The 14,362-nt window shown below is 49.3% G+C and overlaps 1 protein-coding gene across 1 annotated transcript; it reads left to right on the top strand.

Moving 5' to 3' along the window:
* The first annotated feature begins 579 nt into the window (after positions 1-579).
* On the top strand, positions 580-4,170 carry LOC149335055 (group XIIA secretory phospholipase A2-like). The gene is made up of 2 exons (XM_089553730.1): positions 580-671; positions 3,097-4,170. Exon 2 carries the CDS (start codon positions 3,484-3,486, stop codon positions 4,114-4,116), a length of 633 nt encoding a protein of 210 aa, XP_089409856.1. The 5' UTR covers positions 580-671; positions 3,097-3,483; the 3' UTR covers positions 4,117-4,170.
* Positions 4,171-14,362: the final 10,192 nt, after the last annotated feature.

Here is a 14,362-nt window from a genome sequence, read left to right on the forward strand (position 1 = left end):
TCCTTTCTATTAGGCGTTCAGTATGTCCTGGGCCAAGGCGACGAGGGCACGTTGTAGCCTCAGATCCAGGGAGGCGAGCCAGATGGGCCACGGTGGGGGTGGCGGGAAAGGATAGGCGGGGGACTGGAAGGCTGCGTGCCACTGTGTAAGGCAGTGTTCTATGTCTGCATATGTGTGTGGACAGTTTGGGCTCTGAGGTGTGGAAGTGTACCGGTATAGTAAAGTTTGGCTGGTGTATGTAGGAGATTAAACGGTATTCGGCGAAGAATGCGAGCTTCACGGATCGATAAGGATGGGTGTGGCTATGGTAAATCAGCTGAGTCTAATTTTTGCTGCGTGTAGTATTCATCGACAGTGCGTTTGTGAGCCCTGACCGCCTGCTCCGTCGGTGGGCTCGTCCATGGGATCCCCGGCGCCCGGTGTATAGTATCGCAGGCAAGCTGGTGAGCCAGCTCATTGCCGGGAATGCCCATGTGACCAGGGATCTACCGAAGGGTCACCGGTCTTGGGCTTAATGCTATTCAGCGGAGGAGAATTTTTAAAGAACTAAAGCTCTCCCTGGCTTCATTTTTCCAGGCTTTCTCATTTTCAAGGCGGCGTGATGCAAACAGCTGTCGCAGCACATCTGCGCTGCTAGACTAATGACGCTCTTTTAAAAGCAGCAACTTAGGGTGAGTGCCTTTGCTCTTTCGAGTCTACTGTCGTCGTTATGAATTCAGGAATTTTTATCTCTATTGTGCCGCTGAACTTTCACAACACTTTCAAAATGGTGGAACAGCACTTTATGATAGGAGTCAGTACGCCATGCTTTTTTCAGTGGTAAGTCCATTCGAGTACTTTCCCAACACCCAGCGTTGCCACCGCAAAAAGTTCCCAGTGTTGAGAATGGGGCTTGTGTGGCCATGTGATAAAGCCTGTGTACTCCGTGGTCATGTGATAAAGGCTACGAACATTATGTAACGACCGCCTGAAGTAGCCAAGCAGGCTAGATATTGGGCGCTCTTACAGGAGACGAGATACCGAATTTCGAACGATATGATTTGTTTCATGCGCGTGAGGAGATGCCTTCTAGGAAGCTCCAGTCTCAAGCGTTGAGTGCAACCTACTTTAATGTGAATTATAATCTTTTCCGTGCAGCCGCTCGGTATTTACACCCGTATCGAGTGAGGTCAGAGTGCATTTTCCCCAATTATTGTGACGTCATTGAAACCACTGGTCCTTCGCAAGAACAACCAGTGCTTTCGGGCGACGCAGACGTCATCAGAAATGTGGAAGTGCAGGTTGGCAGGTCGGCCGACATCAAGGCGGCCCCCAGAGCTGAGGCCGACCGAGGCCCATTCTGCCAGTGCAAAAAATTTTTTAAATAATAATGAATGGTACGCCCTGGTGTTCTGAGCCCATTATGAGTAGCGCACGCCCAAAAAACGTTGTGTTTGTACTCTTTAAAGAGTGTACCACATATGATCACATGTTGTGAGTGATTTCGACAACGGGCGCTCTACTGGTGAGAAGAAATCTTCCTCCTTCTAAAGGGCTAGTTTGGGTATGGGTTTCGAAATAGGATGAAGAAAGTGAAATGTCTGGGAGGCATTTTCGTGGTGTGTTTTTTTCAAGCCACAACAGACAACTTTATGTTCCCGAGTCAGTCTCCAGACCTCCTGAGAGAGAGAAAAAAAGTGGCATTTCTTAGAAAAATGGTGTTCTAGTTCTAACTCGCTGAACCAGGAGTGCACTTTTTGTGAATAGCACGCTCGTTTTAAAGTGGGCCTCGTAGACTAGTAGGCTCCTTTCAGTTAAGCGTCGCCTTCTTTGCATGGTCCTATCTCCTCGACTTGTCTGCTATATTATTGCTCAGTAGCGAGATGTCGTTAGTAATTCTGAACAAAAGCGGTACAAGCCTTTCCCCGGAAACACTTAGCTTTCTGACTGCTTTCGTTTTGCATGAAATCATAGCTGCTGCTTAGAGGAGTGTACTTGTATCTGTGCTTGCAACTCGCGTATGAAGGGTAGCTTCGCAATGTGATTTGCTCTACTGAACTCAAGAAACTAACTCATCAAAACGAAAGCCCCATTGTCGCTATGTAGGTCCTTGCTTTAAACTCACAATCATTGATCCATCATCTTTTCTGAACCAAGGAAGAACCATTCACTGGCTCCCTTTTGTCTGCTGTCGCTTTTCTCCGATTTAAATAGTCCACTTCGAACACGCTGTCCGCAGGCTGTGCTTGGAAATGTTCATTTCTAAAGATCATCACTTCACTCGGCGATCTCTCTCTAGGATCTTTGCTGAGCGGCGCGTTTGTTTGTATATTTAGATACGCTACAACTCGGTGGCTACGCATTTGCTTTGTTCTTCTTGGTCTGCATCTTGCCTTGGTATATGCAGCCCATGATCAGTTCAGTTTTGTCCTTGACGTAGGGCATTCTTTCTTCATTTATGCATTTTTCGAAAGTGTTATTTTCCTCTAGTGCTCTCTTTTGCAAAGTGATTTTTTTAGGCCTAACTCGGCACAGTCCAGTTACACTTCAGGAGAATGGAACGAAGTTCTCAATTTTGACACTGCCTGCCGAACAAAGGGAAATTATAGACGAATTACATTGAAGAAGAAACCGAGTGAATTCTCCCCTGCACCGAAACAAAACGTAAAACGAATGCATAAACAACGCAATTTCTTGAGGGCGGCGAACTCTCGCCGTTTTTGCGAACTAAAATCGAACTACGAACAGCTGTTGTGGTGTTTTAAAGTTTATTACGACTGCCCTCCTGTTTTTCTAGAGATGCTTTGAGATCAGGACTTAATACTACGAAGAAGGTCTATTTTTGAGAAACGTAAAATTTCCACCTCGAACACACCATTAATCTTGGTTTTCAACACTCCGCACCCCTTTGTCAGCTGTAGAAATCACGAATTCTTGGGCTTACAAAACAGTTTTAGCAGCTGCATGATTCAATCGTTAATCGTTGAAAGCAGCTATAGCATTCCAGCTTTTCTGATGGTAGTGGTATGTTTATTATGGTGTAGTCAGCGCTGTTAGTATCGCTACTACAGTATATGCTGCAGTAATCACTGTAGGTTCTAATCTTCATTTCTGCAGCTGCACCAGATCACCGCCGAGGTAGGCACAGCGACAGAAACTTCAGCAACAGTGAAAGATTGTTGACGGCGACCGTTCAAAGATACTTGGGTAGTGTGTAGAGAAAAAAAAAAGAATTGGAACTTCAAGCAGTTATGGGACCACCGGAAAACCACCGAGTTATGGGCCGCACGGAAAAGCAGTACCCAGAAGAGAAGAGCAAAGAAAAGAAGTGAGAAACAGGGGAACATCAGAACAAGACGGAACACATGAAGACGGCCCTCCAAGTCTAACTATTCTTCTGTATTCTCCGGGTGTTCACTTTGAACTCCTCAGTGAAGACTGGAGGTAGGGATTCTGAGAAGACGACAAGGCATAAGACGTGACGGAGTTTTGTCGAAATCGCCTATGGAAATTTCCTTGTTTATGCCACCACACCTTGGCCAATCCCTCTCATGTGGGTATTTGCCATGTCTTAAGAGGAGGAAGAAGAAAACTGAGTTTTTCCTTCATGAACGCATGCGCCTAGGCATGAAAAGTGAAGAAGAAGAAGCAATCGAATCGGACAGGCAAGAAACCGACATGTCGTCCTTTGACGCCGCACTGTTTTTCAGCGCCCTCCTGGCAACTGTCATGGTCCCGTCGTCGAGCACAGCCCGCCCTGGCGGCGGAAACCTCGAGTGCCGATTCCAGTGCCCAGCCTCTCTGAAGCCCTCGCCGCGACCGCTGCACAAGAGGTCTTCCAACGGCTGTGGCACCGAAGCCTTCCGTCTGCCGGCCTCGGCCTTGCCGCACCCAGACTTCGAGGCCTGCTGCAACGAACACGACCTGTGCTACGACACCTGCCTGGCCGACAAGGCGCAGTGCGACAGGTCCTTCGACGCGTGCATGGCGCGCATCTGCGACACCAAGGTGGCCGCGAAGGACTCTTGCGTCTCGACGGCCGGCCTCTTCACAACCATGACTAAGAACCTGGGCTGCGAGGCCTTCCTTGAGTCCCAGAAGCAGGCGTGTGTCTGCAGGACTGATGACGAACTCTAGCGATTTGAAGTGAGCCGCATCTTCAGTGAAATTAAAGAAATGCCGAGATACTGAGGTCAGAGTCTTGTCTTGATGCGCATGTGGGTGCCACGACTCCCTTTGGAGTTACGTGCTTTTCGGATGCCGCGTTTGTGGGCCGCATCCGGTGTCACTGGGTATGAGTGACGGGGCCGTGAAGGAAAAGAAATCTAAGTTCTTTGAGCTAAAAAGTCTGGCGACTGCATTTGTGCATTCTTCAGTGCCACAATATTATAGGATCGCATACCACCTAAAATTGGTTATCCTCAACTGATAAAGGTTAGAGAAAGATGCACCTGCCCAGGATTGAGTCAGGGTGTCTTGTTTGGGTAGCACCGGGTGCGGAGCGCGCGTAAAATGCTGTTGGTCAAGCTGGTTCGCTAGATAACTGTGTAAAGTTTGGCGGTTATGTTGTATTTCTTTGGCCCGAAGAGTGTCTTGATTAGACTGTAGTGGGGGTGGGGGGAAGGGAGTGAGACCCCGTCAGGTGGCCATGATCGAGCCCTTGGCGCTCGGCGACCTCTATGGCTCATCTCACTCTCCGGAGTTGGGTCTCAGGCCTCCCACTTTTCCGAGGTAAGAGCTGCAAATCCTCCGGGGCTTCGTCTCATGGACGTATATAACCGTCTCAGTATATAAGCCAGGGTAACTTTTTTGTGGGAACGCAGTTGGCATTTGGAACAGAATTCTGGGAAAATATTGGAGTTAATGTGGGGGTTTCATGGTTCCTCAGTGAACCAAATAAATAAAATGCAAGATACATAAAAATAAGCGCTTATTTCACGGGCGATAGGTTCGAACGACACCTATCTCGCACAAATGGGTGACCTTTGGTGGGATGAATTTGTCGCGCCGAATGCATTTAACTCGCACAGTCCTTTCGTTTGCGGGAATAATCCTTTGCCAGATTCTGTCCTGTCGCCGCACACGAAGGTGCAACACCCTGATATCCTTGGCGAACCCAAGATACCATGTTGTGGGTGTTTTTTAATACATATAGCGTTACTGGAAAAATCTACTACTTCAAACACGCCAGCCAGCCGCCGCGGAAGCGCAGCTCCGAGTCAGCTGCTCGAACGAGTGGACCACTCATGCCGGCGCCTGACCACGTAGTCGCAACTAGCCAATAAGCTCCACAGTAGTGAAGAGAAAACATCTAGGGTATTCTCAGAGTTCCATCGACTTTATGCGATGGACGAAACCGCACAAATCGTGGGAAATCAGCTGTCGCTTGTCGTTTATGAAAGGAACGCCATCAAAATGAGGCAAATGAAATACCTCCCTTTTTTGAGACCTCATATACTCCGTTCACGTGGTATGAGTGACGATTCCCGGTGCTTCCTACAAAAGAAAGTGTTATCAGCCAGAGTGACGGCTTTAAAATCTGGAAGCTGGAAATCTGGATAAAATCTGGCAGCTTGTTTACGGACTAGAAAATTGCGAAGGGAAAACTAAGGCCGTCACGCAGACCGACCTTCACCAAGAACGTGATCAAGCATCTTGAAAAGGTGAATTCCGGAGAAGAGCCTGCCCACTGGAGTCCCGCTTCTTTGTTGAAGCTCGCGCGCTGCGTCACCACCAGCGGTTGCTAGAAAAATAGCCGTTATGCATCGGTCGCCGTTGTCAGAACACCCGACGAATTCCAGTGCTTCTTCTTCATCTTGCTTGAGCCTACTTCGGCGTACACCGTCACTGGCAGAGTAGAATAGGTTCTCGGTGCCTGGGGACTGCCCAATATGCAGCCCCGAGCTGGTTGCGAAGGTCTTTTTGTTCACTGCTATACTTTAGCAGATCGAACTCCGAGTGGTTTTATGCGACGGTCTTTCGTCTGCTGCAGCGCGTGAGTTACGAAGTCTTCGCTGCTGCTATAACCCTGAGCGACAAAGTACCGGCCATGCCGGGACGGAAAGTGTGTTCAAATTTCCGCACCCACTTGATTAAGGGCTGAAGAAATGAGAAAAATCGAGACGTAGCGGCCGCCGCTGAATGTCGACAGACCAGACTTCAGCGGATGCCACGAACCAGACAATCGCCGAGGTCGCATCAGATAGATAAACGTCGCCAGAGGCCCCAACATCGGTGGACGACTGCGAGAACTAGCTTCTCTATGCAAGCAACAACTGGAAAGTCTAAAGATTATTAATAGACAAAAAGCAATATATATATGAAGTCGACAGAGTCAATAAGAAGTCTGTAGACTGTCTATAGACCATTTTTATAAAGGATTAACTGCTCCTGTGGAGGGCGGCGCGACCCCTGCCGCGGCTCCGAAGAACCAGCGCCTGGTAAACTCCGCAAGACAGGGCGCTGACCTACTGGAAGCGCCGAGAGGCGTAGGGAGCAGTGGGTCTCCCGGAATTATCTTGATCCGGCAAAATCAGGCCACTCATTGTCTTCATGCAACGCTGCAGTTACCTACCTTCTTTTTCCTTGCCCATCCACCCTTCTTCCCATCGGATTCTTTTTTGAATCCTCGGCAGCCTTCATACTCGGCAGATGAACGACGGGCTTTAGCGGATCAAACACTGGTATCTACCGGGCCCTAGCAGTTGGGCCCTTGGGTGTAGTAACGGGCTAGAATAAAGCTTTTTTGCATCGCCATCTTCGTATGAGGGCTGCCTTGCCTATGCAAGCTTCGGCACAGTAAAAAGAAAAAAAACGATAACGACAGTGGAGGATGCGGGTTATCTGAAATGTTAGCATCATGGCGACGCCCACTCGGCTAGCCGGCCGTACAGGACGCTAGGATTTCACCGCCGCAGTTCACACGGTGACTAAGCATGAGCTATCGGTGCATCGCCGGGTTTCGCCTGTTCGTAGTCGGCTCTTATATTTTCCGAGCTGCTCGTCGCTTCAGCCTCGTCTGTGCAGCCGACCACGAATCAGTTTAAAACGAGTGGTGATGTGCGTAGGTGCGCGTTCGAGTTTAGCCGCGTCCTGCCTCGAAAGAGCTTCGCCGCTCTAATTTTGTAACGGCGCCGTCGAGGAGGTAGGCGGACCGATTCGACATGAGTGCCGCTGTTTAAGTGCGTGCTTGACTGCCCTGCCGCATCCCACGCAAAGGGCTGAACCATATTCGATTTATTTGGTGGCTTCGACCCGGTTGTAACAGTGACGAGATCTCATGAGTCGCAGAAAGGAGACGCCACCACCGAGTCCTGCCTTTGATGTACCATGGAAGCTTTGTACCAATACCTCCTTACGGCTCTTTTTCTACTGGCTTTCTGCACCGCTGGAATTAAGTTCGCCCCTAGCGAAGTCTTACTCACATCATCGAACATTTCCGTGAGTGTGCTGGCTCTTTATCATTTCGGCTCCTCGTGTTTTGGTTGCTTGGAAGGAGGAAGTCCACGTGAAGCTATCAGTAAATGCTGCCTTAGCTCCAGATTCTAACGGAGTACTTATGGGCTTCTATTCGACCTTTTTGGGCGTGTTGATAGCACAAGTAAAACATTAGTTTTGGCCAACAGGAAGAAACATCCTTTTTTTTTTATTTGACATGGTTGACATGGTTGACTTGTTTACAGGGTCCTCAGATTACAACTTCCGGCATACAATGACGCCGGTAAATGCCGACAATATTTTTTAATCGCATGCAGCCCGTGCTTCGCGTATTCGTCGTACGATTCGAAGACAACCTGAGAAAAATGAAACGCAGCTGCGTCTACAGGTCAAGCTGAAGTTCTGACCCAAGTCTCAACTAGAGTTGTAGTGTAGTGGAAGAAAGTTTTCGGGAAAGGTGTTAATTATTTAATTAATGAATTTTGACTTGCCAGAGCTACGCTTCAACAATGTAGTACGTCATTGTTTTTTATGTAAAGCGACAAATCCGGACAGTCCGCGGTCCCCGGTGTAAGCCTTGCGTCAGGATGAGACATTCTACTGTGAAGGTTCTGAGAAAGCTACGCAGCTTTCTTTTGTTACCATATGGAATCGATCAGGCCCGTGTTTGTGTGTGTGTTTATGAGTGTGTTTGCGGGCGCACTTGAGCGTACACGGACGCGTCAACGTATGTACCTCAGCACATACACTTATCTCCTCTTTCTGGCAGCAAGAATACCGACGAAGATTTACCAGAGCAGAATGTTGGGCCAGTTAGTGCAGCGACGTATACAGGAAAACTTTGCGCAGAATGACACAGGACGGGAGGGAGAGACACGCACACACACACGAGCGCAAACTTGCAACTGTATTCTCGGAAACGATACACCGTCTTAAGAAGCAGAAAGGGCGCAAGCGTACAACAACCAGTGCAAAACGTGTGGGGAAAAAAACAGCGAGCACTTGGGTACAGCAAATATTGCATCAGTGTTAGGCACAAGTAAATTCATACCGGAACTCTGCGGAAATACCCAGAAACCAGGAACAAAGGTATTTCCGCTTAGTTCCGGTATGAATTTACTTGTGCCTATCATTGATGCAATATTTGCTGTATACCCAAGTGGTCGCTGTTTTTTTTTTCCCACACGTGTTGCACTGGTTGTTGTACGCTTGCGTCCTTTCTGCTTTTTAAGGCGGTGTATGGTTTCTCAGAATACAGTCGCAAGTCTGCACTCGTGTGTGTGAGTACGCGTCCCTCCCTCCCGTCCGGTGTTATTCTGCGCAAAGTTTTCTTGAATAAACAGACGAAGAGTGCGAGAACTCCGCGACACGATTTTGCAGTAATTCCGATTCAGCCTTTATGAAAGGCGGAACGCGTTCGAACGGCGTAGAGCTCCTGACATTTGTCTGCGGAACCCAGACGCATATAACGCAAGTCGCTATACCTCTACACCCTGAACAAAGGCCGTATTCAGTGCTTTTTCGAACGTGGTGATGCGAGCCGCATTGTTGACCTAGCGTCAGGTGTGCCATGGCCTCACTGGCCATAATGACGGGGATACCTTCATCCGCTTATTAGCCGGATTCACTTGATCGCGTGCGGAAAGGCGACTCCTGATTCATCAGCACCCTTCTTCCTTGTCTGGTTGCCTTTCGCATGATGAAGCGTGGTAATAGGTCCCGCTTGCACGACACGGCAAACTTATCGGAATAGTTTTGAACCCTAGATAGATAGACGCCGAGAGAGGGGAAAGGCAGGGATGTTATTAACAAATTTTTGGGTGCTTACACCTGGCAGTATGTCGCAACCGGGGAAGGACGTGTTGGAGGCGAAAGCTTGGTTTGATTTTCCAAAAATAATATGTCTTAATATGGCTTGCGTGGCCGATGTTCGTGACAGTACTTGTCTACATCCACATTGATTAGATCCCCCGGAAAAAAATTGACAGATGATTGAGATAGTCGCTAATGCGAAATTTGAGCGCAGCTCTCCACACGTCACCTGTCACTGCTGAGAGGTGTGCGTTACGCTGCTAGCCACCCTCAATGATCTTCCCACGGCAGCCACCTTCCTGCTGCCTATTCCTCCGTTGTTTCCGTGGAAGGTGGCGCTTCGATCAGGTGGCGTGTTGTCAGGTGGAACGCTGGAACGCGCGCCTAACAGCTGCGCTCTAAAAATAAAACTGCTCTCATGGCTTCGCTAGCCTGCACTTATTAGTACCGTGCAGTAAGGCCAGAATGAAACGCGGACAGCGGCTGTAAAAAAAAAAAAAATGTGGCACCTGTGTACTTTTAGCTGTAGTGCACAACTAGCCTGATTCATGTTTCTGGGTAATAGACCCTTTAGAAAATTCAGCGCCATCTGGTGTGTGACGCGCGAACCGCAGTGCCTCCGCCATTTCTTGGGCATACGCCTGCCGGACTGCGCTCGGGCCGCACTGAAAAGAACGGCCCCCGTCGAAACCACAACAAGCGCAATTTTTTTGTTCCGTGTCCTTGCCACCTTCCTTGACATTGTCTGTCTGCTCCAAGCTATAGTCGCGGTGCCGGCATGCTGCTGCCTTTCTGCAGCCAGCGCAGGACCCATTCACAGTTGTGAGTCGCGAAGGGCATGCGACCAGCAGTCGCGACCACGCAGCAGATCGACGACACCGTTGTTCACACTTGCAAGCGCGACCAGCAGGTCGCCTTCTCGTTAGATTCTAGTTTGAAGCGAAAACTCTCGGGAATATTGACGTTGTTCGAGCGCTTTCGAGAGTTTAGTCTGCTTTGGCCGCGCCTCCTGCACTCGCGCTCGGTCCTCTAAACTACTATTAGCAATGTACAACTACGACCTTAGCGAAGAGGAGGATGTTGTGATGGTTTTTACGTGCACCGCGGTCGTACAAGCGCCATGATGACAGAGGCGCGCTTCTCTGCAGGGCCGGCCTGCCAGCCTGTATGCCGGCCGCCAGAGTCAGAAAAATGCGCCAATATTGCTTGTTCGCGTTCACACCAAGCCCGTGGGTAGAGGCATGTAAAAAAATGAATAATTTTTGAAGATCGCTGGTCAATACCGAGTTGCTGGTAGAAGTGATAACTGCGACACAAGCAAATTTCTTCCCATAGCAGCTTTGCTGCTGCTGCCCACTGCGGCTCGACTGTCGTCTGCTAGCCCCACTGCTGAAGGCGCCGTGGAAATCGAGCATGTTTTAATATTATTATGAGACGAGGTACACAATAAAGTGGTGACGAAAGCGGCATCTTATTAATTACTAGCGCTGGCCATGATCCGACGCGCCCTAAGCTGCGGCATCGATATGAAACCGGATAGGCTTAGCGACGACTAGGGCAGGAAGGGAGCAGCGTAGTTCGTCGCCCGGCGCGCCCGCGAACGGTGTCGTTGTTAAAAGCTCGACTCGCCCGCTGATTGGTTCAACGGTTTGCGACTCGCAGTCGCAAGGCTGGAAAATCGAGCAGGGAGTGACTGGTCCGCGACTCTCGCTTTTCGACCAAAACAGTCGCGCGACTTCTGCGCGACTGACTTGCGAGTCGCAAAGGGCACGGGACCAGCAGTCGCTTGCGACCAAGCAGCAGCTCGACAACACCGTTGTTCACACTTGCAAGCGCGACCAGTGGGTCGCTTTCTCGTTAGATTCTCGTTTGAAGCGAAAACTCTCGGGAATGACGTTGTTCGCGTGCTTTCGAGAGTTTCGTCTGTTTTGGCCGCGCCTCCTGTACTCGCGCTCGGTCGTCTAAACTGCTATTCGCAATGTACAACAACTACCCGAGCGAAGATTAGGTTGTCATGACGGTTTTGATGTGCACCGCGGTCGTACAAGCGTCATGATGACAGAGGTGCGCTTCTCTGCAGGGCCGGCCTACCAGCCCGCAGTATGCCGGCCGCCGCGGCGTCACAAAAATGCGCAAATATTGCTTGTTCGCGTTCATACCAAGTTCTTGGGTACAGGAATGTAAAAAATGAATCACTTTTGAAGATCGCTGGCCAGTACCGAGTTGCTAGTAGAAGGGATAACAGCGACAAAAGCAAATTTCTTCCCAGAGCCGCTTTGCTGCTGCTGCTCCATGCGGCTCGATTGTTGTCTGCTAGCTCCGCTGCTGAAGGCGTCGCGGAAGTAGAGCATGTCTTGATATTATTATGATACAAGGTCCACAATAAAGTGGTGACGAAAGCAGCATCTTAATTACTAGCGCTGGCCAGGATCCGAAGCGCCCTCAGTTGCGACATCGATATGAAACCGGCTAGGCTTAGCGACGACTACGGCAGCCCGCTGGGAGCAGCGCAGGTCGTCGCCCGGCGCGCCCGCGAGCGGTGTCGTTGCCGGAAGCTTGGCTCGCTCGCTGATTGGTTCAGAGGTTTGCGACTCGCGGTCGCGAGGCTGAAAAATCGAGCACCGAGCGACTGGCCCGCGACTGTCGCTTTTCGACCAAGGCAGCCGTTTGCGACTGTCGCTTTTCGACTAAAACAGTCGCGCGACCTCTGCGACTCGCAAGTGTGAACGGGCCTTAAGAGACGCGCACGGAAACAAGCTGCGTAGAGCACGGAGCGCATGAAGTAGCTGCATGCTTCTTTCTTCTCGTCTGCGATCTGTTCGTTTTCACATTCAAAATAAATGATATAAGTATTGCAAGAGCAGCGAAAAGTTCCTTTTACCGTGTAGCCCTTCAGCTGTATTATGAGCACAAACCTCGGTGCACTCGAGGACATGCATTCCGATGCTGGCGACTGTTTCGGCGCTTCACAAAATCAAACGTTGCTCAAGCACGCTTGTTTTGGGCTTGCTGGCATCCGCGGCTAAACCATTCATAGTGAGTTTCGTGTGCGCGAAAAAGAGCCCGACGATGCGGCGCGGCGAGGGGCACCGTACATCGTTCTCTCCGTTGAAAACCTGCAACAAACGACGGCGACATAGGCAGAGTGCAGCAGCGGTGTGTTTTCGTTGTGTCAGTGCCTGCGGCTTAGCAAGCGTTCCGGTAATCTGTCACCTTGATCTGAAGTGAGCAAACTATGCATGGGAACAGCTACAACGCGAGTGATTTTGCACCGTCGGCTAGCGCACCGGCACCGCTGATCGAGCGCCCGCATCCGGATTGACACGCATTCCGCCCTGCAGTGCGCCTGCTCGTAGTCGAGACCGGTGTTGTCAGCCCTCATTTATCGACAGCAGATTCGACCTGCACGGCAGCGCGCACTGTCGATGGATCGCAGTAAGTCTCTTGAGAGGTGCGGCCGGACAATAGGAGTCCAAAAGCCTTTCCGAAAATCCACCCGGCATGATAGTCAGGACCCTTCACCACTGCGAGTTTTCCGCCATCGCTTTCACAAACCAAACGAAAGTATTGTAGACATGCCATAAGGTGGAAACGGGTGCAAAGGCTGTGCAGAGCACTACATCTGCGCGTCTGTAGCGTCTGCCAGCCAAAGGTGCCCAAAATATGGCGCACGGCGTCGACGAAAGTTGCTGATGATGATTCCTGCCAAGTTGCCAGACTGAATTTTCTAAAGGGCCTATTGACCTACCGAAGTGGGTACTCATAAACCGGTTCTAAAGGAAAATCTCGCTGCAAAACAAAAAAGTACGACGCGTATTCGCATTTCATTCCGGTCTGACTGTACATTGTATTCATGACCATTCATACCTCTCATTGTATACATAGTTACTTAAGTAGAAGAATATTGCATCCATCTGGTCCAGATGAGCCGAAAAGAAGGTGAATAAGAATCAGATGATTACGAGGAGATTAAGTAGGAGCACGTATCTTCTCTCTCTGAGGTGGTTTATTTATTTATGCTTGAATCGAATGGCGGGAAATAAATTCACAAATCGGCCGGAAATGAAAGCGACGCGATCAAGGTAAATAACCTTAACCAGCGCATTGAAACACAAAATAGCACTCAATAGTGCAATTATCTTATAGCTGGAAGATAATTGATTACAAAGCAGAAGAAAAAACAATCACATGCCTCCAGTGGAATACGAACCCACGGCCTGCGATTTTATTATCATTTACAGATACCAGGATACTTGTACGCCTTTACTATAGGCAATTAAGTTTTGTAGCATGATCGGACCGCTGAGTGAGAGGCATCTCGTGGCGCTTTCCGGGACTAGGGGACTTTATCACCCCGTGACACTGGCCCACTGTGTCCTCTCTTCTATATCTTAGAACATGGACTGGACACACTAACGTGAGCAGGAACGAGGCACTAAAAAAAAAAGAGAGAGGTTTGATAAGTGCACATGAAAGGTGAGGAGCGAGAGAAGAAATAATCCGACGAGAAAAGTGAAAGAAGGAGCAGTGACATAGGTAAGAAAAGAACAAAACAACAGCCAAAATCAATTAGGAAAAGGAAAAATATATTGTGCATATTAGAGAGCAGTCGATACGGGCCCCCATAACTCAGGCTGCCCAAGTGAATAATGTGCGTCATGCTCGGAACCCAACGAAACAACTTTGGTTGAGAAGCCGTATTATACAAACGGCGTGCGTATCTGCAGCTCGCACCTTCCGTCAAGATGGCGGTGGTTTGTAAGAGGCGGCCGCTAATTTTACTTCGCCGTTGTAGCAGCACTTTGTTTCATGTTCACTGAAAATAAACAATGCATAACGTTTCGCTTTGTCGGAGGTTGGCTGCCCAAAAAAGTTCCCAGGTAAAGCAAAGGCCCTTAGACTTAAGAATTGCTTCAGAATTTCGACAGTCGCTATGCTTAGAGACGAGACACAGTTTTGTCGCCGTAGATGTCTGACGTCAAAGTTAACTCCATTTGACCAAGCTCATACTGCTAGCTCAAACGTGTCAAAGGTAATTTATTTTGTCGTAGTAGTTTACTTTTATATCACTTATCGATGTTTTTGTATTTGTACGTCAGTCCAGTGGGGGAGCGAAAAGGTGGGCTTGTTGGTA

The sequence above is a fragment of the Amblyomma mixtum genome, chromosome 7 (genome assembly GCF_055824585.1).
Source record: "Amblyomma mixtum isolate Tamu chromosome 7, ASM5582458v1, whole genome shotgun sequence".
Classification (NCBI taxonomy): Eukaryota; Metazoa; Arthropoda; class Arachnida; order Ixodida; family Ixodidae; genus Amblyomma; species Amblyomma mixtum.